Source organism: Microtus oregoni, unplaced genomic scaffold (assembly GCF_018167655.1).
Source record: "Microtus oregoni isolate MIOR12 unplaced genomic scaffold, Mior012 000060F_002, whole genome shotgun sequence".
NCBI classification, from domain to species: Eukaryota; Metazoa; Chordata; class Mammalia; order Rodentia; family Cricetidae; genus Microtus; species Microtus oregoni.
Window position 1 is genome coordinate 771,895 of NW_024543837.1, and position 27,478 is coordinate 799,372.

Genomic DNA, 27,478 nt, shown 5'->3' on the forward strand with positions numbered 1-27,478 from the left:
TGTTTACCACTCTCATTTAGTTCCCGGTGGTTTTTATTTGAGTAATTCAGTCATGTAGTCTCAGACGATCTTTTCTGTTCCATGGTTTTAGTAATACTAAGGACAGTGTATACAAAGGTATCCTGGAAGATTGTGTACTTGGAAAGTAGGTCTGTTTACACCTAGTATTTGAACTAGTTTATTTGCTGTATGACCTTGAGTAAAATGATGGTTGGTTAATTTATAAAGTGGGACTAGGCTCCAATTAAAAACACATTGGGAACTACTGATCATAAAATAGCACAGATGAATCTCAAGTGTACTTTACAGAGGCAAGAAGCAGATTTAAGTGGTTATAAACTGGGTGCAGCTTTTTGCTGTGATAGTTAGTTTGGATAACACAGAACACTCAGCATCACAAAGCAGATTGGCAGACCCAGGGGCAAGGATGGAGGTGCTGTGACAAGAGGCAGCAGGGTATTGTGTTGACAGAGTGAACTGCTCCAGGATGCATGTTGCTTGAAACTCTGAGAACTGGAATACAATGAGTAAATCACTACACACAGCATACACCAGTGAAACTTTAACTGCCGACTTCATTCTAAAATCAGATCCCTAATCTAAAATGATTGACAGAAAGAGGAAATGCCCACTAATACACAGACATAATCATGATCCCAGATGAATTCTGGTGACATTTTTATGGAATATGGGCTCTATATAATAAAGAAATTGCTAAAGTTTGGATATTTGTAGAATTTAAGTTGGAATAAATGAGAGCAATTCTAGAATTGTTTAGAAAACTTTTTCAAAAGCTCTTCTTGAACAGCTATGCTTAGATCATCAGAGAAAGTAGGAGAGTAATGATTGCCAATGATCTGCTTAACATTTAACATCTCATGCAGTTATATTTACACCTAGCAAGCACTAAATCAACTACAACATGACTCTTACACACACACACACACACGTCTGTCTACATGTGTATAGATAACTCTTTTCCTCCAGATACAAAATTAGTCTCTTAAGAAAAGTCTTGAGGTGTAGCTCAGTGGTAGAATAATTGCATAGTACCTCCAAAGCCCTCGATTCATTTTTTTATTAGTGAGAAAGGAGGGAGGGATAAAATTATCTCTGACTCATTTGAGGCTTAAGGGCTACATCTCAGTTATTAAGAACAGTGTCAGCAATAATGGCTCTAGGTCTCTTAGGTCACTGAAGTCCCTTCATTAATCATGTTTCTATTCATCAGTGGACTATTTCTAAAACAGGATATAGAAAAATATACAAGACAACATCTGCTGTTAAAGAGCTTATTATCTGGTTGGTTAACAAATAATTTAATGTATAGAAATTCTATTATAAGCTTCATTCAAGTTTCATTTATTCAGTGTGTGTGTGTGTTCTCGAGTTTGAGCATTTGTGAAACAGGGTCTTACTATGTAGCTCTGGCTGACCTGGAACTTCATGCATAAAACAGTCTGGCCTTGAACTCAAGAGATTTAACTGTCTCTGTCTCTCCCCAGTGCTAGAATTAAAGGCATACCCCAAGCCCAGTTCAAGTTGTATCTTTATTAAAAAAAAAAAAAACAACCTTCAATTGTTTCTAAAGCATCATTCTAACACTGGATCTTTCATATTTAAATTCCTGAGATCTGATTCAGTTACTGGCAAAATGTAAAGTAAAACAAATAGATCTTTCAGGGCTGGAGATGGCTTAGTGCTTAAAAGCATTTGTTTCTCTTATAGAGGACCTGGATTGGTTTCTGTCACCCACATGGTAGCTCACAGCCACCTGTAACTCCATCCTAGGAGATCCAATGCCCTCTTTTGTCCTACATGGGTACCAGGCACACAACACAGCACGCAAACATACATGCAGGCACTCACACATATGCATAAATAAATCCCAAAGGTGGTATGAAATGGTCTTTGTACTAGGGAAGGAGAGGACCATAAATTTAAATTTTAAATTCTTCAGTATTTTAGATCCTCATAGTAGCCTGAAAAAGGCAGCATCAGATTGCTGAGATGGCTCATCTGGTAAAAGTACTCCAACCCTGGAATCCATGGTAGGAAAGGATCTACTCCCAAAAGGTTGTCCTCTGCATGTGGTGTATGTACACACACAGAAATAAATAAAATACGCTTAAAATGCAACATCCAATCGTCATCCTAGTAAATCCTAAGCACCTGAAAGCAGAGATCAGAAGGCCTGTCTAGAAGAAGAGAATTAAATCTTGGGATCTGTGCAAAGGCTGATAAAAGGGGCGTGGGCATAGGGTTAGAGAGGGTAGATGAAAACTTACAAAGAGTTGATGTTCTTTATTAATTTTTGTTTTAATTGAACAAGACTGGATACAGTATTTTCCGTTTTTTACACCAGAATGAAGTACAACAAAGTATAAAATCCTATAGTTGTGCTAGACAAAGAGCAAAGCTTTCCAGGGTTCTAGTTTTTCAAAGTGGTATTTATTATAACCCAGTGAAATGAAAACAAATTTTAAAGCCAAATGTATTTATGTGTTCTTTGATGAATACTATCTTTCTAGTTAGTCAAAGAATATCTTGAGAGTTAGACTTGCATGTAACACAGGAGCCATTTTTCAAAATAGTGTTTGCATTTCAGAGATTAAAGGCTGCTTTGACCCAGCAACACCCTCCAGTTACCAATGGTGATACTGTAAAAGGCCATGGCAGTGGATTGGTTAGAACTCAGTCAGAAGAATCTCGTCAGCAGTCCTTACAGCAGCCAGCCACCTCCACTACAGAAACTCCGGTATGTGTGATGCTGCCATCATTCACCACTCTGGTCATCCTTAAAAGAAAAATACAGTACAGCTTATGCGACTTCTTTATCTATTTATAGTCTCTAAGCATATGATATGGATATAGCCATCTTAATTTGGCATTTATTTGTGCTGGTAGAGATTGAATACAGAATTTCAAGCATGCTAGACAAGCTTGCTAGGTAAGCTCCCTTTTTCTGAGCCATATCACCACCCCTAATGCTCAGTTCTTAGTATTAGTTATTTGAACAAAGAGTTAAATGATTATTTTATTTCTTAAGAGTATGTAGAGTAAGAAATTAGTTTGGTGATATGCCTGCCAAACCCATCTTGAGCTTATTGTGTTCATAAATCCACATTTTATTTGGTTATGCTATTTTAAAATATACTTAATAATAGATAAAATAATTTTTTAGGTTTTTCCTTTTGAGCACATGCTGGTAGTCCAAAGTTCTCTTTCCTCAGCATCGTTTTCAAGAGTTTGATTCCCCCACACTGCCATATTCTGTGGCACAGTTTGGAATTTGTAAGGCGATGAGGGTCCCTAACATTGGACAGCCCTGCTTACTACACAGGGTGATTAGTGACTGAAGTTTCATATCCTGGGCTGATCAAAGATAACTAAGCTGACCATTAATGAAAATCAAGGTCCGGTAGGCTTCTCCTTACCTGGAAAATAAGTATTATTATGAAAACAACTATTTATTTTAGTAAAACTGGCATATTTAATAAATTTTATTTTAAAATAGAATTGAAAAATGGTTGTAAACTAACTTATAGTGATTAGTTTTCAAATGGTTGAATAGGTATAAAATCAGTTAAAAAGAACATTTACAAAAATAGTTTATTAAAATACACATGCATTTTTTATTTTACTGAAAATAGATTTTTTTTTCCATATAAATTTTCATTATGGTTTCCCTTTCCCCTACTCTTCCCAGTTCCTCCCCCATCTTCCCTCACATTTGTATCCACACCCTTTCTTTCTCTCATTAGGAAACAAACAGGCAGTTTTGAGATCAGCCTGGTCTACAGAGTGTGTTTCAGGATAGGGCTACATAGAGAAGCCCATTCTTGAGAAAATAAAAAGAAGAAGGAAGAAAGCAGTCATCTAAAAAATAATAATAATAATAATATGATAAATCAAAAGCAAACAAATTAGAATAAGAACAAGAAACACATGTAGACACTGAGACACATATAGTCATACATATAGGAATCCCATAAAGACCTAGAAGCCATAATACATACAAAAAACTATAAGTTAAAAATAAAATGAATTCCCTGACTTAACATTATTAGACAAAGACCCTCCAACGATTACTTTGAGTTTGTTTTGTGTTAATCACTACTATTGGGCATGCAGCCTACCCTTAAGTGGTTTGATTCCCCAGTGAGAATCCCTTGGAGAAAACTAATTTTTCATTTGCAAGTGGCTGCCAATTGAAGGTATCTTCTGGGTGAGGGATGGGGGTATGTGTCCACTTCTTTCATCTTTAAGACCCCAACCTGGTGCAAACTCCACAAGCCCTGCACATGCATGCCTTTTGTCTGGCTGTGGATCTCTGTATTTGTCCCCATTTGCTACAGGAAGAAGCTTCTCTGATGAGGACTGAATAGGGTATAGTAGAATGCCATTAGTCCCTTCATTTCTATGGTCCTTTAGCAAGGCAGTCAATAATACAAATGCTTTTAGGAAGACATTCTCCGTACATCACATTGAGCATTTCGCTATCACATAGCTTAGTTATTTAAAAGGAATTCAGCCACAGAGTGATTTTCATGTTGTTCCAGAGTACTGGTGTTGATCATCAAGTTTCATAGCATAAAGTTAGCAGCTCTCCCTTTTATACCGTGCCTTGCCTGTGTTAATTTACTCAACACAATAATGTCACAAGCTTCTCTCCATGTTATTACAGGCTTCTCCGGCTCACACAACTCCACAGACCCAAAATACAAGTGGCCGTCGAAGAAGAGCAGCTAATGAAGATCCTGATGAGAAAAGGAGAAAGTTTCTGGAACGAAATAGAGCAGCAGCTTCAAGATGCCGACAAAAAAGGAAAGTCTGGGTTCAATCCTTAGAGAAGAAAGCAGAAGACTTGAGTTCACTGAATGGCCAGCTGCAGGTAAGGGGCATAAATGCAGCTTACTTGTGTTTATTAGTTAGGAACATAGTTTTTCCATTTCTCTCTCGATGAGTCTTCAAATACTTTAAGACATGATGTCTACTGCATCTGTGTGGACTGTAGTAAACCGTGGTCTCCTAAACCTTTGTGGATGATGCCATGAAGTGATACCACTTTCAACACTGGCACAGTGAAGAAATGTTATATGTTTATTTGTGTGTTTCACAAATACCCTAATTACCTTGCTTGAACTTTATAAAGTTCTCAAAAACTTTAAAAATATCACTGGGGTTTGTTGTTGTTTGGTTTTTGTTTGTTTGGTTCTGGTTTATATTAACCAGAAAGTTGTTTCAGTGCCAGTTTGTCATTCTTTCTTTGAATTAGTTTTATTTTGTTCCTGTGTGTGTGTTTTGTTTTTTAATTTTAAGTGAATATAGTGATTGTGAAAGGTACCAGATTGACAGCTTTGGAAACTGAAGGATCCTGTATCTACAGGACAGGTACAGTTTGGCCAGTGGCAAAGCAAATGGTTTTATACTGCCCTGCCGATGTGCCTCAAATACATTTCTTAGGGCCTTGTGTGGTATAAAGATTTTAAGGCTTCTTCCCCATTCAAGTCTTTGGTAAGATTTCCAATAAAAGTATCAAGTAGCACCAAATGTGTTTATTGCCTTCCTTTCTTTCCTGTTTTCATAATTTTGCATTTGACATTGTGAGCATTCTCTAGTAGTATCTTTTGAACTACCAATTAGCTGCAAATTAATGTTAACAAACTGTAGTTGTTTGTTATATAGATGAACAGTAGTAGAAAGTCAGGGCCTCTCTACTCTGCCACTAGTGCCTTCTTTATTATTTAGGAATTTGAGCTTAGAGCACTAAATTGCCCAGACTTGCTTAAAATTCAAGACCTTCCTGCCTCAGCTTTCCAAATAGCAAGTGACTAGATCAATCTTTTAAAATGAAAACTTTCCATTTTTAAATGAAGTCATTGAAAATTCATCCTAGTTACTGACATTTTCAAGTCTTCAGATAATCAAAAGAGCATATAATATTTGTAAAATAAAGATCTTCAGTGAGTAACCTATAGTGTATGAGGGTTCCCATGGCAATGGTGAGCTAGAATGCCAGTTATGGTGTTGATATGATTTCGGTTTTTTAAACTAGAAATGTTTGTATAAATGCTAAAACGCAAAACTGTTGTATATATTGATTAAATTTATTTAAATAGCATATGTCCCTTATATCTGCCAAAAGATGCAGTTTTCATACCTTAAGTCTCACTTCCTTTAAGTAGTAAAATGTGTTGTGTCTAATGATGGTAAGCACAGGAGTTGTTTCTTCTCCAGAGCGAAGTCACCCTGCTGAGAAATGAAGTGGCACAGCTGAAACAGCTTCTCCTGGCTCATAAAGATTGCCCTGTCACCGCCATGCAGAAGAAGTCTGGCTATCACAGTGAGTAATGCTCCGTTACCTACAGCCTAGGCTGCCTGCATCAGGACAGACTGCCAGAGTGAGCAGAGCTTCCAGTAAAACAGTGCAGGCTGCAGTTGTAGTGCTTAAATTAAATAGCGGTTTCTGCAAGATTATTTTAGTCTGGGCTGGGAAGGAAAGTTTCCTACCTCTAGCTTTTTCTAAGCATTATGAATCACTGTTGGTCAGCTACACATTTTTTTAAGTACACTCTTTACTATCAGTGGTCATGTATTGTCACAGGTTAACACTTTGTCTTGAATTGACAGAGCCAAGCAGTTTTTCCTTTCCTGTCCCATTTAGTCATGATGAGAATTTTTTTAGTCCGCTGTCTTCATTCAACCATATACTCTCCATTTATACTATCATACCCTACTGTTCTTTGTCTGATGATGTGAGCATTGGACAGTGTTTGTATGGTTGTGAGTTCTTATGTGGTACTGTCACATTAGTCATAAAAATGCTAAAACAGAAAAGTATTGGAATTATTTGCTTATAAATTTCCTTTATGCCCCCCACTACCGCCAGTGAGAGTCTTCTGTTTCCAGCTTTGTAGAGGTTAATTGTGCTTTTTCCTTTCTCTAATGTCCTCCTCCTTGACAAGATGCACAGTGTTGGAACCAGCTGTTACTCCTGAGTAAATAGCCAATTTTGTCTGCCACACACAAATTTTTAACAAATAACAGAGCTGGGAATGCATTAGGCAACATTTATAATACATAACCCACGGCCTTCCGTTTTTAGGATTTAGTGGTATTTCAGGATATTGGTAAATGTGAAGATTGTTTCAACCATATGTATCCACTTCATTTTAATTTGCCGATGTCAGTAATTCAAAAGAAGGAAACATTTTGTATTGGATGCAAACAGTTCCTCAGGTACTTACAATAAAACTTAATGGCTACCATCTTTACTTGTAGTCAATTGTAAGCAGTTTCATCAAAACGAGCAATATTTTTTAATTTAAGAGATTCAGTAGACGTAGCTACTCTCATTTGCCATATATATTTAGAATACTGATTTTTGTCTGTTCTGAACATATAAATCTCCGTTATTTGATATCTAGTCATTTTGACAGGACAGTGAAACACATTGTGGAGTAAATTGGAACCATATAGAACTATGTTTGGGATTTGTATTAACTGTGATTGCTGTAGGGATGAGGCCATTATGGTTCCCATCTGACTTAAGAGCATAATTTCCCATAGATGCTACTGAGTTCAACATTATGCATACACGATTTTCTTCAGCAAGAAAACTGCATTGGATTTTGATGGTTTACAAGGAACTATATGAATGATTTTGTAAAATTAGAAAGAAATTAACTCTTACGTTGTACTTAATTGAAAATAATCTACAGTTTTAAAATCTTTTATTACTGATTGGATAATCTCAACTATTTTAATTATGCAGACAATATATACTTAATAAATGTAAACCAGTTTTTATGTTTTTGGTTTTATTTTGTTTTGTTTGGTTTTTTGTTTGTTTTCAAGATAGAGTTTCGCTATGTATGTAGCCCTGGATGTCCTGGAACCCGTTTATATATAAACCAGTTTGAGGCTGGCCTCAAACTCGTAGAGATCCACCTGCCTCTGCCTCCTGAGTGCTGGGATTAAAGGCATATGCCACCGTGTCTGGCTTAAAATTCTATTTTAAATTTTGATATAAGTCTAATGTCTGTCATCAAGGTAACAGAGATTAGACAAATAGATCTTGAAGAAATAAATTCCACACTCTGAATGTAGCACACAATATCGGTGTGTGCTACACTGTCAGCTAAATCTTTTAAAATATTTGTGAAAAGAAAGCTAGGTTTAATGAAGCTTAAAGTTATTATGAATCTCTTAGGTAAAAGTAGCAGTACTAGCAGTTGAAATATTGCCTAACCAAGATTCAGTACTGAAAGTTCTATACCACATCCCAAGAAACACCTCAGTTATGGGAAAACTTTGTATTGAGCACCCTAATTCTTAAATAATATAAAACCTGACTTAAAAAAATCACAATGCACTTTTAATACTTAAGTTCGTGATCTTATTGGCATGAATCATATTCTTTAGAATATGAGCATGTATAATTTAAATTATATTATTGTCTGTATAATTGTAATTGGAAGGAAGCCTTTTGAGCCCGAATTGAATATCAACAAATTTTATTATTGACTATATGTATGAACATAGGTAGGGAACTTAGGTAAAGAATTAGATTGCCAGGCTTACAAGATGGCTGAGCGGGCAAGCATGTGCTGTGCAAACCTGACAGCTTGAGTTCTGTCCCTGAAACCACATCAGAAAGCTGGGTGTATGGTAAGCATCTATGGAGAAAGAGACATGTGGACACTAGAAGCCAGCTATCTGTAGTACACACAACAGACAAGAAAGGATGCCCTGTCTTCACAGGTTGGAAGGAGAGAACCAACTACCAGAAATGTCCTCTGGCTTCTACGTGCTCAAACACATCAGAGAGGGAGAGGGGTTGAATTTTCAAACATCTTATTTAAACTAAAAGTTGTTCTCTGAGGGCAGCATATGCGTCTTTCTAGTATTTTTGGTTATTTTGTTCATTTTTCCCCTAAGCTGCTAAAATTAGACATAGGTTCAGATATAATATATTGCAAAAGTATTTCATATACACACATTATAATTACCGAATAAATAACTGTTAATTCTTTGTACTGCCTAAAGATGTCCTTTAACCTATTCTGTGAGTCTATAGATACGCACTTCTTTAACTTTGATTTCGAGTCATTCTCTCCTATATATTTTTATATTTTCTCATATTACCAATCAGCCTCTCTGTCTTTGAGATTGATGTTTTACTAGAATCTAGCATGTAGACTTAGCTTGTTGTTTTGATGAAGAAGAATAATAGGGAAATAACAGCTTTTTGATATTTTCTCCACTTGAATTGTTATTGCCAGTATTTTCTTTAAACTGTCACTGTTACATTGGTGGAATAGAATTATAAGTGTTACAGTATTCATTTTTGCCTAGAGTATGTTTTCTGATTCTTGTATTTTTTTAAGATTTCTGATTGAGGTTTTTTTTTTTTTTTTGTAGTTTGAGATCAGATTTGGTTCAGGGAAACATGTTTGCATTTACACAGCACATTATGAAAAAGATAGAATTGCATCTCACAAATTTTAAATTCAGCTTTTTAAAAATACATGGATTTGAGGCTGATGTATAAATCCTGTAAGAACTTCTCTATTTCAGAAAATGATCAAAATGAGGAATTTTATTTATTCTCATTATACTTGCCAAGTATTTCTCCCTCTATAAGGTACCCACTGTCCATGACAAATCATGGGGTAATTGTTCCATTGCAGTCTGTTGTCGATAGTAAGTAGGTCCATCAGTTGGCTGGTCTGCATTCTCATATTTACTAGAAAGCCTGAATACCTTCTAAAACACGTAACTAAAACTGATTTTTAAGTCCAAAAATAGAAAGCATCCAAGTTGGGCATGTCAGCACACACCTATAATCCCGGCACCTAGAACGCCGAGGCAAGAGGATTGGCCATGAGTTTAAGGCAATTCTGGGCTTCATTGTAAGACCCTGTTTTAAAAACCTAAAAGAAGGAAGGAAAAATGAAAAGAATGTGTCTAGTATGATGGTATTTTATGTTGTATAGCAGCAAACAAAGCTGTGATAAATCTAGAACTCGAGGAGCAGATTAAAGAAATCCCAAGAGTTACCGCATGTGAAAAAGGAATGAGCAGTGTCATTGACAAGCTCAAGTCTGACTATTCTAAATTTGTTTCCACGGATACTTAGAATGCCCTTTCCTGAGTGCTTCCTCTGTTTCAGTATCTTAGGTTTTGTATGGATGTGCATTTGAATCCCAATTAATTTGTATAGCTCCAACAGCTGGTGACATTTAGTCTTTGAATATTACTTATTCTCATATGTATGCATCATTAAACTCAGGTTTTCTAATCATTCATGACTGCAGTAGATGAAAATTTAGGTAGAAAAAAATAGTCTGGTAAATGCAGAGGGAATAATCGAAAATAAAATTTGTAATATTCATCTTGTTTGTGCATGTGGTTATAAATTGTTTTTTATCTTTTAATCGGGGTGACGGGTAGGCAGAAAGCTTAGTTTGTTAGATGTGTAGTTCAGTCCATGCTAGTTATATCTGTGAGCAGCTGTGTTCCAGACTCTGGCCTCTCCCATGCTGGCCTAGAACCCAGGTTGTCCTCAAACTTGCAATCCTTCTGTTGCTGCCTCTGGAGTGTCATGGGATTACAGATGTATGGAACAGAGATGCCTCTTTTTTGTTATTGTTTTGTTTGTTTTTTGATAGGGTCTCATTATATAACCCAGATTGGCCTTGATCTCAGAGATCTGTCTGCTTCTACCTCCTGAGTACTGAGATTAAATACATACAGCACCCACCTGGCTCTGCCTCATTTCTCTGACCCTGTTTAGCAGGTGTGATGATGCTCTGCCTTCATTTGGCCTGATGCGCACACAGTTGCCTCCTTTCTGACTGGAGCCAGATTCAGTTTATTTCAGTTGTGCGGCTTGTCCTGAGTAACAGTACTATAAAACGCCTTCCAGCTCTATGTGTGGACTCAACTCAATAATGGGTTTTTGTCAATACTGCTAAAAAAAAAAAAAATGGGTTTTCGTTTTTTCCACTCAGCTGCTGATAAAGATGATAGTTCAGAAGACCTTTCCGTGCCCAGCAGCCCACACACAGAAGCAATCCAGCACAGCTCTGTCAGCACGTCCAACGGAGTCAGCTCAACCTCAAAGGTGGAAGCCGGGGCTACTTCAGTCCTCACCCAGATGGCAGACCAGAGCACGGAGCCCGTGCTTTCCCAGATGGTTATGCCTCCTTCCTCTCAGCCACAGCCCTCAGGAAGTTGATTAAAGACCCTCCGTGCAGCAGCTCTAGATACTGATGAGTGACTTCAAAGGGAAATCAAGGAAAGACCAGTTTGCATTTATGCGAAATCTGTGGTTGTAAATTTCTTTTTTTTTTTTTCCTTTTTTTACTTGAAGTTGTATTTGGCTCTAGAGTTGGTGTAGCAGCAGACGATCAGACTGAACAAGATTTTAGTCTCTGGAAGACTGATTTTGCTTTTTTTATAAATATTGTTAGATTTTTTTAATTTTTCTGTGCTCAATGTGTAAATTGTATTATAATCCATTGTGGTTTATTTCACTTTGGTTTAGTGGTGTTTTAATAAATGGGGGTGTTAACTGAATCACTCCTTCCACTTCCGTTTCTTTGCCCACCCCTTCCTTCACCCTGAGCTGTGATGTTATCTTGTTATCATTTATACCAAAGTTCTGCAGAGTCCCTATTGACTTTGTAATAGGAACAACATTGTAAGGCACTAGGGAAGAAAAGACAGAGAGTTCCTTTTAATATTTTTGCCTTTTATTTTGCACATCATGCAAAAGGAAGAATATCCGAAACCCTTTTTTAAGTGGGTGGGAGTTTGGTGAGACACTTGGTGCTTTATGCACATTCTTAAACTGGCCGGAGTCATCCACCACCCTGCAGTGTTGCAAGATTAAGTAGACAAAAATTTTGGAATCTTGAGCATTTCAAAAATGACTTGATTTTTTAAGTCTTAAATTCAGTATTTTAAACCTGTGTTCTTGAGACTGAAAACTATGAAATTATATAATGTATGATACAGGGTTATCAGATGTCTAGTAATTTTTAAAGTTTGCTCTTGTCATTTTGGGATTTGTTTTGTTTGAGTTTCTGTTGTTGAGTGTGGTTTGTTTTGTTTTGTTTTGCAGATTTCAGGTAGCAATGTGAGAAGTTTATGCATAATGAAGTATGATGTGGTTGCCAGAAAAGCCTAAAATTACGACTTAGAAATTTTAAGACTGTTTCCCCCCATTGTTGTACTTGTACTTGCGAGCTAACTTGTACTTATTCTTGTGAAAGCACTGTCATCTTTTAGTAGCCAATTTTGATAATGTTTCTCGTGGAAAAAAAATCAGTATCTATCTTTAGAACAATGTAATTATAATGTGGGAATGTGAGTGAGAGAACGAGTGTGTGTATGTGTGTGTGTGTGTGTGTGTGTGTGTGTGTGCATCTTCCAATAGTTTATGCCAGCGATCTTTGCTTGAATGTTTAACGATGCCTTCAGTGTGATGCTGGCAATAGATGACTGCAGTTTCAGATGCCATTACCGTGCAGGCTTGGATAACTAACATTCCATGAAGTAGCTTGTTCTGATGAGATGATTGTAGTTACACTTCGCTCATATCCAGTTGTCTGTGGAATACTGAGTTTTCTAATGTGCCATTATCTATTTTTATTCTGCAGTTATGTTAAAAATACAGTACAATATTTTAAATAGACTAAATTGTTAAACATAAAAATAAAAAAGTAGTAGATGTGTGTAAGAAAACTTTGTAAAATAGTTGAGTCCTACCCAGTAGCAACTTCTGGCATTGAAGCAGGATTCCATTCTGTAAATACCTGTACTGTGTTTATACTAAGCTGTGTGGTCTGTCCTGCATCCGTACTACACTATCGCTGCGGTCTTGGGGCCGTCTCTTGATGAGACTGACGTTTCCAAAGCCTGTATGGAGTGCCCTTGAGTCAGGGGAATCTCCATCCCGCCTGCCTAAGTTCCAGACTGGGAAACATGCAAATTATAGAAATCACATTTCAGAACTTTTAAGTATGAAGATAATAGGAATTTTATTACTTGGCTTATTAAAAATGAGAGCATTTTGGTTGTTGATTGTATTTGTGTCTGTTACTTTCAGCCTGATGTCATATTTAATCAGTTTCAATCATGGTTTTGTCATTGTTATGCTAAGGAGTTGCTCTCAAAGGCACAAAACATGAATTCTCCAGACAAGCTCTTTCTGTTGTAGATGGGTAAGGTTGGTCAGAGCCTCCATGTCTCACTCTCTGCACCCTGACAACATTTTGCTTTCCTCTTCCGGTTTGTGAACGCTTCAGTTCTTTGGTAACAGGTTCTTGCAACTGTAAAGTAGAAATACATAGATGTGAAAAGTCATGTAATGGTTAACGAACTTACCACGGTTGACAACGCTCTCATTGTAAATCAGTCTGTACTCAGCAAATAAAAATCATTATTAGTTGTATAAACACAAAAAAAATCCATTTTGACTTCCAGAATGTCACACTACTTCTGTACCTAGCATTTTGAGTCCTTATATTTGCAATGTTACACAAACTGTACTATTTTCTTTTATGTACAGTTTGCATGACTAAACCATCAGAGAATAAATTCTATCTTTAAATTATGTTTATAATTTGCTTGTTTTTATCTGTCTCTCACAAAGTGATTAGCCTGCTATTTTTTTCCCTCACTTCAGGGCATTTAATTTCCTGAGAGGAGCCTGAGATTCTTTCCTTGTCCATACTGCCACTCATTCCCTCTGGAAGGCCCTTTAACCAGTGCCAGGCATTGTTTCTGTCTCTGTGCTCGCTTTAGGTTCCCTTCATATTCAGTTTATGTGCCCCGCCTGGAACACCACCCAAGCTTCAACCATGAGACCCACCTGTCACTACCTAGGAAACCACTGGAAACCATATCCAACACTGAACTAACCTTCCCTCATCTGCCCTTTTTCAGTCTTCCATTGGTTGGTGACAACATAATTCTTCCAGCAGCTTAAGCCAAAACAACCTTGTCATTGATTCTTTATTCCCACAGCCCATATCCAACCCACCAGGAAATGCTGTTTGCTAATTACCTTTGAAATAATCCAAAATGCCACTTCTCATGATTATACTGCCTTCCCTGACCCTTGCTCTTAGAGTTCTCTCTCAGATTGCTGTCTTCAATCCCTGCTTACCCTAACTCATCCCTAGTAGGGTAACCAGAGCGGGGCTCTCAGAGTCCGTCACAGCCCACCGTATCCTAGATTGAATCCCCTTTTCACTTAGAAGCTTAAGTCCTCAAAAACGGCTTGTAAACCATAGACTACAGACCCTGTTATTCCGTTTCCTCACTGACCTCTTCTCCTACAAAGTTCTCAGTCAGTGAACACCTAATGCTCCTAGGTGTCAGTGTGCTAAGCATTCCTAAAATTGTCCAATGTCCCTGTAAGTCCCCATCTCTGGCCTCCATCTTTGGAGGCCCCGCCCCTGTGCCCGCCAAAACCTTGACCACTCCCCCAGTCTATTTAAACTGCTCCCAGGAGAGTCCCTTCATGGTCTTCACTCTTTCTCCCCGGTGGTCAGTGGTCGGAGCACAGAAGTCCCATTAAACCTGGGTATCCTTTAATTCTGCTTGTTGTGATTTGGCTTGATTGGGAATTTTGCATCGACAGAGAGCTCGTGTTAGGAAATATTCCTAACAATCCCAAGCCAAATAATCTAGAAGGTGCGAGAAATTGTTGGAAAACAGTAAGTTATGAAGTAAGCACTGAGTGAAAACTTGGGCCAGTTATCTAGACAGCATTTGAGTAGCATCTTAATAATAGTTTTCCAGCTAAACCAGTCTGGAAACGCGGTGAATTGTTGAGCCAGTGTGTCATTCCATAGCATGCCTCGTGGCAGCAAACATGCACATGGTTACCTCATCTTTGCAGTTGAAAGATAATTGCATTTTTACTACCTGAAGGTTATTCCAGTCTCATTTGAGCCAATGCTATCACCATTTTCCTTTAATTATTTTCAGGTTTTTTTTTTTTATTGAAAATAGATTTTTTTCATACAATATGTTCTAGTTGCCTCCTCAACCCCTCCCAGGTCCTCACTGTCTCCCCACCCACCCAAATCCACAACCTTTCTTTCATTAAAAAAACAAGTGCCTAAAAAATATTAATGAAAAAGACAAGCTGAAAGGAACCAAAAAAAAAAGCACAAGAAACAGACTCAAACACACATATTCTCACACCCAGAAACCGAATATATAAGCAGAAGACCTGTAAGATTTGGAAAATAAATGCCCAGACAAAGCATTCTAGAACAAAAATCCAAAACACTATTGCATTTGTTTTGTGTTGTCCATGAACTGGGGGTATGGGCCTTGCCCTGGGGCCATTCCCATCTTTCAACAGTATGCTAAAGGTTCCTAGAATTTCTAAGAATGAAGTACTTTTATGTGTGCATGATGTTTTATTAGACACAGTACCTTGTGTAGTAAGCTACTGTCTCGTAGAAACATGACTTTTACATGGGAGAGACCTACAACATTTTACTGTACTGCAGTGCTCTGGAAACAAAGCCACTGTATCTCCAAGCAGTATTTTTTTTCTCTGAGATTTTCTCTAATCTTCAGTAAATGAGGGATGTTTTGAAATTTCAAATTTGTGTTTGCTTGACTTCAAAGGACAGGAAAGATAACTGCTAGTTAATGTTAAAAGTCCAGTCAATTGTCTGTTGCGGGGTTGGTGAAGATCTTCTCCCAGTCAGTAGGTTGCCTTTGTGTCTTGGTGACAGTGTCCTTTGCTTTACAGAAGCTTCTCAGTTTTAGTAGGTCCCATTTATTCAAGAGATGCCCTATCATATGACAAAAGCATTTGTTCAACTATGTTCATAGCAGTATTATTTGTAATAGCCAGAACCTGGAAACAACCTAGATGCCCTTCGATGGAAGAATGGATGAAGAAAGTGTGGAATAGCTACACATTAGAGTACTACGCTGCGGTAAAAAACAATGACTTCTCGAATTTTGCATGCAAATGGATGGAAATAGAAAACACTATCCTGAGTGAGGTATCCCAGATCCAAAAAGATGAACATGGGATGTACTCACTCATAATTGGTTTCTAGCCATAAATAAGGGTCACGGTGTCTACAATAGGTGAATCTAAAGAAGCTAAATAAGAAGGGGAACCCAAGGAAAAACATATAGTTATCCTCTTGGCTAAGGGAAGTAGACAAAATTGCCGGGGAAAAAATTGGGATCTTGGGGGTGGGGTGGGATGGGGGTAAGGGGAGATGGGGAGAGAAAAGTTAGAAGGGAAGGAGGTCGGGCCTTGGGAAAACAGGAGGTTTGGGATAAAGGAAGGTTGGACAGGGGAGCACGGAACCACAATTCTTAGTTAAGGGAGCCACGTTAGGGTTGGCAAGAGACCTGACCCTAGAGGGGCTCCCAGGTGCCCAAGCCGAGGTCCCCAGTTAGTTCCTTGGGCAGTTGAGGATAGGGAACCTGAAATGACCCTATCCTAGAGCAATACTGACGAATATCTTGCATATCATCATAGAACCTTCATCTGGTGGTGGATGGAGATAGAGACAGAGACCCACACTGGAGCACTGGACTGAGCTCCCAAGGTCCCAATGAGGAGCAGAAGGAGGGAGAACATGAGCAAAGAAGTCGGGACCACGAGGGATGCACCCACCCACTGAGACAGTGGAGCTGGTCTATTGGGAGCTCACCAAGGCCAGCTGGACTGTGACTGAAAAAGCATGGGATAAAACTGGACTCTCTGAACATGGCGAACAATGAGGGCTGATGAGACGCAAAGGACAATGGCACGGGGTTTTGAACCTACTTCATGTTCTGGCTTTGTGGGAGCCTAGCCAGTTTGGATGTTCACCTTCCTAGATATGGACGGAGGGGGGAGGTCCTAGGTCTTACCACAGGGCAGAAAACCCTGACTGCTCTTTGGACTGGAGAGGGAGGGGGAAAGGAGTGGGGGGAGGGGGAGAAAGGTGGGAGGAGGGGGCGTAGGGTGGGAGGAGGGGGAGGGAAATGGGAGGCTGGGAGGAGGTGGAAAGTTGTTTTTTTTTTTTTCTCCTTTTCTCAATAAAAAAAAAAAAAGTCCAGTCAAAGAGAGGGAGGAGCGATAATACGAACAAAGGGGTCAAGACCACGACGGGGAAACCCACAGAAACAGCTGACGCTAGCTAGTGAGCTCACCAGCTCTGGACTGACAGCTGCTGAACGCAGAGGACCGAACTAGACCCCCCTGAAAGCAGGGGGATTGGGCAGTTTAGGAGGCTACTGACGGTGGTCCAGGATCTATCCCTAGTACATGAACTGGCTTTTTGGAGCCCATTTCTTTCCTATGAAGAGAGGAATTGCTCAGTTTAGACATGGGGGAGGGCCTTGGTCAGGTTCAAGGAGGTGATGGTACAAACTTTGTTGACTCCCCGTACCCTCTCTGAGGAGCCCATGGGTGATGGGGGGAGGGGAAGGGGGAAAAGACTGAGGGAAGAGAAGGAGAAAAGCTTTGCGAGCTCCACATCTGTAAAGATTAGTTTGATGCCTGACACTTTGTGAAAACATAGGAAAACTCCTTGACTCCTAGGACTTAGGGCTTCAACTCTGGTAAACCTACATGCAAACTCACCATACTTAGAGAACATAGTTACCTAAAACAGTACTTTAAAGATGTTTTGAAAAAAATAAATTTTAAATCTGACATTTCTAGATTACTGACCCAGAATTATAGCCTTTTGTGATTAACGGTTGTGAAAAAATCATTTCTATGAATACAAGTGAACTTTCTCCCTAAGTACTCCATATGCTTGTCCGTGCTTTTAAAGTACAACAGTGTCGGGGTCCGGTGCCAGCCCAGACCATAAATTATTTCTCCGGACCAGAGGGGAGGTGTGGGATTAAAGACACAGCTCACATAACTTTATCAGCATCCCTCATGAAATCCTGAGTTCACATCCTGAAAATTGGAACAAAATGAGTCATGTATGACAATTTGTACACTTAAAAGATTATTGAATGGACTGGAGACATGGCTCAGCAGTTAAGAGCACTGACTGCTCTTCCCGAGGACCCGGGTTCAATTCCCAGCACCCACATGGCAGCTCACAACTGTCTGAAAATCCAGTTGCAGGGGATATGACACCTTCACACCAATGCACATAAAATAAGGTGAAATAAATTTATAAAAAAGATTATTCAACATGTACTTACTGACTTACATCATTGTCTAAATTCTGTTCCATGTCAAGTTACTAAACCAGAGCTTTCAAAGCTGTCTTCTGACATACCGAGGCAGTCTGCTGACCCAAACAACCATCTCCAAGAGAGCAGCCTGCAAACAAAGATCCTCAGGTTATTGTCATGACACTAAAGTCTAATTCAAATAAAACTGGCTGCAGCTACTCATGGACTATAATGTGTTTGTGACAACATTCTGAAAATCAGATGTGATCCCATTGTTATTTTTATTGCTAAATACCTTCTTTACCTCTAGAAGCCTTCTGTGTGCCTCAAAAGGAGTGGTTTCTAAAACGGTATCGATCAATAATTCAGCAACTTGAATAAAACACATTTGTACGTTTGCTGTGGCTGTCTAGAAGTACATTGGCATGGGAAACTCCAATCATAATTTAAACTTTTTCACATCGTGCTTGAAATCCCCACACACACCCCCTAGATCTCTTAACACATAAAAAACTGATTTATTTTACAGGCGAAGGTACTTATGACATCACTGAGGCCATGGGAAGATGACTTTGGTTAGTAAGGACCCATTAAGGATGGGCCTTGGGCTTAAGTGTTGGATGCTGTCAGGACCACGGTGTAAATAAAAACCTTACCTGCAAGTAGGGTCCATTTGGAAAGACAGCGTGCTTGTTATATATCTATCCAGAAAATCAATCTTAACGAGAAGAAACGATTTGGTTTTTTATGTACAAAAACTGATCTTGGCTTTTTATGTACAAAACCCATATCCTGATTGACACACGTCAATTAGCAAGAACAATGAACAAAAGGAGGAGCAACAGAAGCAAAACAAGCAAGCTTACTACATTTAGGAACCTGCCCACTCTTCGGGCTGTGATAGGTGAGGTCTTTGCTCTCATTTTGGCAGGTGTTGGGGTCCATGTGCTGGGCTCTTAGGTCACAGCGGTGCCTTGATGCCTCTAACATGGCCTCACCTGTGCTAAGATCTGAGGACCTGTTACAAAGAGAAGGTCCGTAGGTAAACTAGCACAAGAAGTTTTATAGTCTGAAATATTTAAAAAGTTTCTTCCACGGGCCGTGGTGGCACATGCCTTTAATCCCAGCACTAGGAAGGCAGAGGACAAGCAGATCTTTGTGAGTCTGAAACCAGCCTGGTCTACAGAGCAAGTTCAGGATAGCCAGGAATGTTACACAAAGAAATCCTGTCTCAAAAAAAAAAAAAAAATTCTTTTTTTTCTTCTTCCTTTCTTGGTGATAAGAAAATTCAAGAAAATGTGAAGAAAACACCAAGAAAAGTCAAAAGTAAAATAGAAGGAAAGATAATGGAAAATAACAACGAAAGTCATTTTTTTTGGGGGGGGTTTTTCGAGACAACGAAAGTCATTTTTAAGGTAAAGAAGAAACCAAGTGTGCGGACTCACACATTCACGGAGAGTGCTGGGTGGTTTGTTGCTGATTCTGCTGCTTTTCCCCAAGCATCGCAAAATGAAAGTTTAATCTCAATGAATTCCAGAAGAGATGCGGGCGCCGGTCAGATTGTCAGAGGTGCTCCCCCAGACAGGGTAACGGGGGGAGCTAGTAAACTGGGCAGCAGGAGGTGAGAGAATGGGGACCTTATTTGGTAGGGGACTAAAGCAGGAGGCAATAAAGATGGCTGTAGGCTGGGTGTGATGCTACCGGGACCCGGTTCTGCCACCCAACTCTCCGTCCATGTCTCAGCATCACAAACTGTTGAATGTGGGGCTTCCCTCCGCAGTCATGGGGCCCATCGAGATGGTCCAGACCCTTCAATTCCCAAGCACCCATACGGCAGTTTACAACCATCTCTAACTCCAGTCACAGGAAATCCAGGGTCCTCTTCTGACCTCTGGGAGCCCTGGCAGGCATGTGGGTCACAGACCTCCATGCAGGTAAAATATCCACACATACAATTTTTAAATAAATAGATAAATACAAATTACACTTACGTATGAATTTATTTATTGTGTGGACAGCTTTTGGATATAGTTTCTCCCCTTCCACTATGTGAGTTCCAGGGTTACAACTCAGGTCTTTAGGCTTTGTAAAAAAATGAGCAATTTATCCGTGGGGTCATCTCACCAGCCTGGAGATCCTGAAAATTGTGTGTAGGACAAATTTCACCAAGATATTGGAATACAGATGCTCTGAGCGATGAGCAGCCTAAAGATATTTCTCGTGGTGGCTGGAAAATCAGCTGATTGCCTGGATTCCTGGGAGCTGGCGGGGGGAAAAGATCCGCGAAACGAGCCAGCCCTCCCTTGGCGGTTTAGCCTTCTCCCGCAGGCCCACTGGCCTCTCACTGTCCACCGAGAATGGAAGAACAGAGGATCCTCACCCAAGGGAGTCACCAGTTTTGGACATCCCAGCCTCCAAAAGCATGAACACAAATAATCCGTGTCCTTCATAAATTTCTCAGTCTTGTATATCCTGCTATCCAACCGGAAATGAGCTAGGGCACAAGCAGAGTTGGGTCTCCAACCCAGGGTGAACCAGGGGGAAAGGAAGCTTTACATTAATGCAGGAGGGTTCTATTTTGCACCCATAGTGAAACAAAACATTCATTTTCCCTAAATAGTTGCCCAATTAACTCGAAGCACTTTGTTAAGTGATTCTTTTTCTTTCTTTCTTTTTTTTTTTTTTTTTTTTTGGTTTTTCGAGACAGGGTTTCTCTGTGGTTTTGGAGCCTGTCCTGGAACTAGCTCTTGTAGACCAGGCTGGTCTCAAACTCACAGAGATCCGCCTGCCTCTGCCTCCCAAGTGCTGGGATTAAAGGCGTGCGCCACCACCGCCCGGCTGTGACTTGGCTTTTAATGAAGGGTTTTTAGTAATGAGCTTGAAGAACACATGGGAATGGTAGAAGCAAAGAGTCTTAAAAGACCAGGAAGCGTCCGCAGCTTGTAAAGAACGCAGGGGCAGTGATACTGCACAGCCTACGCAGGAAGGAATGGTCTCCACATCGTTGTTCTTGTTGTGGCATGTGTGTGCAAACACTATGGTGGTGGTGATGGTGGTGATCATGATGGTGATGGTAATTATAGTGGTGATGGTGGTGGTGGAGATCGTGATGCTGATGGTGATTATGGTGGTGGTGGTGATGGTCATGATGGTGATGGCAATGATGGTGGTGATGGTGGTGGTGATGGTGATGCTAATTATAGTGATGATGGTGGTGATGGTGGTGGTGGTGATGGTGGTGGTGGTGATGGTCATGATGGTGATGGTGGAGGTGGTGATTATAGTGGTGATGGTGATTGTAGTGGTGGTGATGCTGATTATGGTGGTGGTGGTGATGGTGCTGGTGATGATGGCGGTGATGGTGGTGATAGTGGTGGAAATACTTTTAAGGAACTTTAAGCATAAACCTTTTGTTTCAAAAGAATTATAAATTAAAATGATTTCTCAGCCAGGCAAAGAGTCACTTTTCTGTCACGTGTCTGGTCTCTTTAATCGTTTATTCCCCTGTTTTTAAAAGAAAAAGCGCCACATCTCATCCCATTTCCTTCAGAGACAAATTGAACAGGATGTAACACGTAAAGCAAAGTTTTCATTTATGCTGTAGCTTCTCTGGAAAATTGACATTAGCCAGAAAATAAACATTAGAAGCAGAACACAGCTGGCAGAGCATTTACCTTTCAGTGTGGCTCACGCTGAAACTGGAGTCAAACGGAAAATTAATTGAGCAAAACGTCGCCTGGTGGGAGCAGTTGAAAACTCCTGAAAAGTGAAGAAAACGCTGGCTCCTGGTAGAAACTTGGGAGTCAGTTCAATATGAATTCATTGTATTAGGTAGGCATAGTTTAGTATCAAAATACTAACGGGCTCAGCGTGCTGGTTTGCTGTTTAGGAGGCGGCTATGATTGTAACCAGCTGGGCAGTGTAATCCCGGGGCACAGATGGCCACCGTGCACTCCAGTTCCAGTCATTGTGTTAGTTTGATGTCTGCTGCGGCATCAAATACCCCAACCAAAAGCCACTTAGGTGGGAAAGCATTTAGAAGGTTTAGTTCCTAATTCCAGGCTTCAGTCCATCAGAGCCGGGAAGCCAGGCATCAGGAACTTAAAACGTCAAAAGTTACATCCATAGTTAAGAACAAATGCCGGGTGGTAGCGGCTTACACCTTTAATCTCAGCACTCTGGAGGCAGAGGCAGGCGGATCTCAGTGAGTTTGAAGCCACCTGATCTACAAGAGCTAGTTCCAGGACAGGCTCCAAAACTACAGGGAAACCCTGTCTCAAAACAACAACAACAAAAAACCAAAACCAAGACCAAATCAAACCAAACAAAAACAGAGAGAAACAAACGTGTGCACATATTAGTTTCTACTCTTCACTCTCACACGCTCCAAGACCCAAGTCCAAGGAAAGGAGCCACACCCAGCAGCCTGGGTCTTCCCTCAGCAGTTACAGTAATACTATCTCCCACAGATGCATCCACAGGCCAACCTGCTCGGCACCATCCCTCCCTGAGACTCTGCCCAGGTGAGCCTAGAAACTGTCAGGTTGATGAATAAGACTAACCATTGCCATAAAGAGAATTGTGCAGGCTCCATTTTAAAACCCAGAAAAACAGTGGGTTTTTTTATTTTGGTTTGGTTTTGGTTTTTTTTCTTTTGTTTTTTTAAAGTTTTAGAACTTTAGGATTAAACTCTGGCGATCACTTGCTTTATTAGGAATATCAGTGTGTCCTGCAGAACCTCTCCCTGAACAGCCCCGGTCACCACCTCTGCTCCACCCAGACCCATATCCATGCTCCTGTCTTTCAGAAGGTACTGGTTCTGCCTATTCATGGGGAATAGGAAAGCCACCTGATGAATCTGACTCAATGTCCCACCACCTCCCCGCCCCTCCCCTGCCTGTGCACTACCATCTATCTGGAGCCATCTTCTCCCTCCTCTTCCCTCCCCTCCCCTCCCCGCCCCTGCCTGTGCATTACCATCTATCTGGAGCCATCTTCTCCCTCCTCTCCCCTCCCCTGCCTGTGCATTACCATCTATCTGAAGCCATCTTCTCCCTCCTCTTCCCTCCCCTCCCCGCCCCTCCCCTGCCTGTGTATTACCATCTATCTGAAGCCACCTTCTCCCTGCTGCCAGGACAGAGGAGACTTCTTTTTCTGTCGAAGCTGGAGTCCTGTGCTTCTGCCTGCTTTCGATATCTTCATTGAAGTTCCGGGCCCCTCCACCTTTCTCTTCTCCTACTTGATACTTGGTAAGTAGCGGGACATAGCCCCCATCTTAGAAGCAAACACTCCCTTGACTGTCTCTGGTGATGTCCTGTTGCCTTCACTGCCGGGCTTCTTGTAAAAGGTTGTCTACTCTCCTGTCCCCAGATCTGTAGTCCTTTACACACTAGTACCTGACCTTTGAAAGGCTCTCTGCAGGGTTTGCCTTGGGCCATTTATTCCTCCTGTAGTACTGTGCCTCATGCCCTCACAGTCCACTGACTTCCCCACCACTCACCTTCTTCCAGTTCCCTCCTCCTCCAAGGCCTTGAAACTTTGGTGTGCTTTGCTCTGGATCTTTCTCCAGAAAGACCTGGGTGGTCTGAGAGTCTACAGGCCCACATACACAGTCACCTCACTGTAGGCGTTCATAGTCTACTTTGTTGCAAATGGAATTGGGATAAATCTTCCAAATCAAGAACTCAGTGCTCTATGAATTGAATACTCCATGGGAATTACTTGGTAATCTGTAAAACAAGTGTGGAAATCAGATTTTATTTTTCTCTCCTATGTAGCATCTGAGGAAAAAAAAAACCCTCCCAAGGTCACAGTGATAGCAGAAGAGCTGGAATTTTTTTGACATTTTTTAATTGAATCTTTGGGAATTTCATATCATGCACTCCAATTTCACTCACTTCCCAGTCCCTCCGTATCCTCCTTCCTCTTCCCACTGCAGCAGCCTCCCACAAACAAAAATTAAAAAAAAAATCAAACAAAAAATAAGTAATCAAACAAAAGAAAACAACAACAACAAATCTCTCCGATCCTCCATTTTTCCCACCTCTCCAACCGTCTTCATTCATCCTGGTGGCATTGGGGGACTCGGTGTATCACACTGTAGACCCTTCTGTCCTGTCAGCTTTACTAGCGAATGTTCATTGCCAGGAGTCACTGGTCTGCTTCAAGTCCTCTGGTTTCTGGTCCACCATCATCACCGGATCCTCACTGAAATTCCACTCAGATATCCTGCTGCCACCCCCATCAGACACTCACAGTTTTCTAGGGCATTGGCTTATAGAAGTCATATTGGAAACAGTCTTCCTTTCTCCTAAAAATAAAATACTAAAAAGAAGCAATTGAAGGGAAGAGGATATTTTGGCTTCCTGTTTGAGGTGGCACAGGTCATCAGGGCTCAGAAGGCAGGTGACCACGCTATGTCTACAGTCAGGAAGCAGACGGATGTCCTAGGACTTCAGCCCACAGGATGGTCCCACCCACATTCAGGACGAGTCTACTCTTGTCACCTAAACCCTTCTGGAGATGTCCTCAAAGGCACACCCAGAGCAGTTTCCATGGTGATCCTAAACCCAATCAAGGCAACAGTGAGAATAAACCATCGCATATTTTTTATTTCTTTATTTTTATTTTATTTACTTATTGGGTTTTGTTCTGAGAAAGGTTCTGTCTACGTAGCCTGGCTGTCCTGGAATTTACTGTGTAGAACACAAGAGCCTCAAACTCACAACTTGCCTCTTTAGTGCTGGGATCAAAGGTGTGGGCCACCACACCTGGCTTGGTTTAGCATTTATTTCTAAGAAATATGTTAGTTTATTTTTAAGAAAAAAAATGGTAGTATGAAGGTATGCATTTGGGGGGAATAAGAGATTAAGTTGGTTTTATTAAAGAGTAGAAGTAAATTAGTCGGAAGCAAAAAAAAAAGTTTGTTTTTGCTGCCGTTTGTAAGTGTGACCGACCAACTCAGGGTGTGAGTAGGGGTCCATTCTTCTCTAGAGGCCATTGTGTCCAGCCTCAGGCATGCAAGTGCTTCAGCCAACCTGTCCTTGCCACCCCAAGTCCTTTAAAGAGATACACACAGCCACAGGCTAAATTTTGCCCCCAAATAGTGAGGCAGTAGGGAGCATGGGTCTCCCTGTGTGGCAAGAATCACCACCCGTTAGTGTCCTGTTTGGCATCTCCCCTTTATGCCCACTTGATTGCTTCCTGTGTGTAGTTTGGGTGCCCAGTTTTAGGGCCAAGATCAGAGGTGTATTCCAAGGGGAACGTCAAGAAATAAGGATCACTGATTTCCATAGTCAGTTAATGTGCTTAACCATCCACTGCTTGACTTCTCAGCTCATAGGATGCTGTTTGGCCCATACTAGGCTAGTAGTACTTAGTACCTGAATGATCACTGACGCTTGGTGGGTGGCTCATCCCGATGGGTTATTCTCAGTCCAGACCCCAGGGTACTGCTGTTGCAAATCCTGCAGGTCCCCCAAAGTTTGAGCATCATTTGCAGGTGCTGGACTTCGTTGGAGTAGGTATTACTCCAGTAAGGGGGTAGCTCACAAGAATATGGTGGAGTAGGAGTCAAAGTAAGATGGGTAGGTGCCCTCCTCAAAGGAGAGAGTTGTCCTCGGTCTTTGTATTAGGTCTCTCCCAATTAGGAAATCGGGGCACACTGGCATGATTAAGGAGTGGGTTATAGCACCTTTCCCCAAGTCCACTGTCTGGGAAGTTCTTCAGGGACAGAGCACAGTCTGTCACGTAGCACCCTAGATGCTATCTACTGAGATATCTCTGGTCCAAGTGGCTCTATCAGAACTGAATGGGCCTTTCCTGTGCTCATCAGGAATTAACAAATTTGCCTTTAATGCCCTCGAATCCTGAGGGCTCAGGGCTCCTGGGTCCTGTCAGTTCTCACTCCATTTGGAGTCCTGGCCTCCAGCTGCTCTTCCCTGCTAGAGATCTTTACTTTCCTTCTGATTTGAGTTACTGAAAGCTGTGTCAAAGTTGTTTACCAGCTCTGCTTCACGAGCACGTGTTGCCTTGGCCTTGAGGATCAGAGGATAAAGTTTTCACCTGTTGGCCCACCTGACTGTTGGGTCTATAAGCCGCCGTGGTGCTCTTGAATAAAGGGCTTCTTACCAGTGACTAGAGGTCCGTGTCTCTGTCTCTCTGTCTGTGTGTCTTTGTGTGTTTTAACCTCCAGCCCCTTGCCCGAAAATCGCAAACTGTATGGTAGCGCATAGAGCGCAGACAGGCGGTGTGCGCTGCACCCGAGAGTTATCCCAGGGGTTAAGAAACCTTGCTGCTTTTCCAGAGGATCCGGGTTCCACTCCCAACACTCACATGACAACTCTCAACTGTCAGTTCTTCTACTTCCAGAAGATCCCACACACCCAAAAGGCTTCTGAGGGCACTGCACTCAGGGTAGGTAGACATGCAGACAGGCAAGACACCCAAACACATAAAATAAACCTTTAAAAAACGCAGAATCACAGAGTTGGTTGAGGAGGCTCCCACTGAAGGCTGGACCGGTACCCAGCCATCCTTATGTTCACACTGTGCTATCTCCATGTCCAGATTCCTCCTCATTTAATGCAGTTTAAGGGACTCGGGACCTATCTTAATGATCTGTTTAACCTGGTTGCCTTTGGGAGACTATTTCAAAGTAGGACCCTATGCTGAAGTTCTGGGGACCAGAGCTTCGAGATGGAATTTGAGGGCACACATCTCGCACAGGTATCTCCTACAGGCTTCGGTTCAATCAGTGGGCACCAGACCCTTCCCCTTTATGTCTAAGAGGTCTTCGAGTAAGACATAGAGGTCTCCCCTGTCTCTGTGACTCAAATGCATCTTAGGACAGTCTCCTGTTCTGATTCCTAGGTCACGACCCCCTTCTTGTCCTCTCCTGCTTCTCTCCATCTCCCTGGCAGACCTGTGTTAACCCTTCATTTCTACTGTAGACGTCTCCCTAGATGGGTGGTTCCCTCTGCCAGTGGCTCCCACCCCATCTACCCAGAGACGATCTTGCTCTGGATTCCTGCCCTGGAGCTCCTTTCTGTAAATCCAGATGTGCAACTGCCTGATGGATATCTCCACCCGAGGCCACTTAGAGTTATTATCCCCACGGGCCTCTTGTCTCAATAGATACTGTCCTAACAAGGTCAATTCTGTGGAGGCAGAAGGTGGGAAACAAAGGCCCCCACTGACTATGGAGAAACTGGAGAGACTCTGAAGAGCCAAAGTGCAGCTGTTCATATGACAGATTTGCAAAGCCAGGTGTCACCGGGGACGTGAAGGGCCC

The 27,478-nt window shown here is 41.2% G+C and overlaps 1 protein-coding gene across 2 annotated transcripts in view; it reads left to right on the top strand.

Moving 5' to 3' along the window:
* The window catches only part of LOC121439096 (cyclic AMP-dependent transcription factor ATF-2), a 70,408-nt gene extending 56,781 nt beyond the window's left edge, over window positions 1-13,627 (top strand). Inside the window, exons 9-12 of one of the 2 annotated variants that reach the window (XM_041639598.1) lie at window positions 2,609-2,758; window positions 4,688-4,894; window positions 6,241-6,346; window positions 11,019-13,627. In XM_041639598.1, the coding sequence (XP_041495532.1) occupies window positions 2,609-2,758; window positions 4,688-4,894; window positions 6,241-6,346; window positions 11,019-11,245 (690 nt within the window). In that variant the 3' untranslated portion in view covers window positions 11,246-13,627. Of the gene's footprint in view, window positions 1-2,608; window positions 2,759-4,687; window positions 4,895-6,240; window positions 6,355-11,018 lie in introns of those variants that run through there. The other variant, XM_041639597.1, reaches the window with a different exon arrangement.
* The last annotated feature ends 13,851 nt before the right edge of the window (window positions 13,628-27,478 follow it).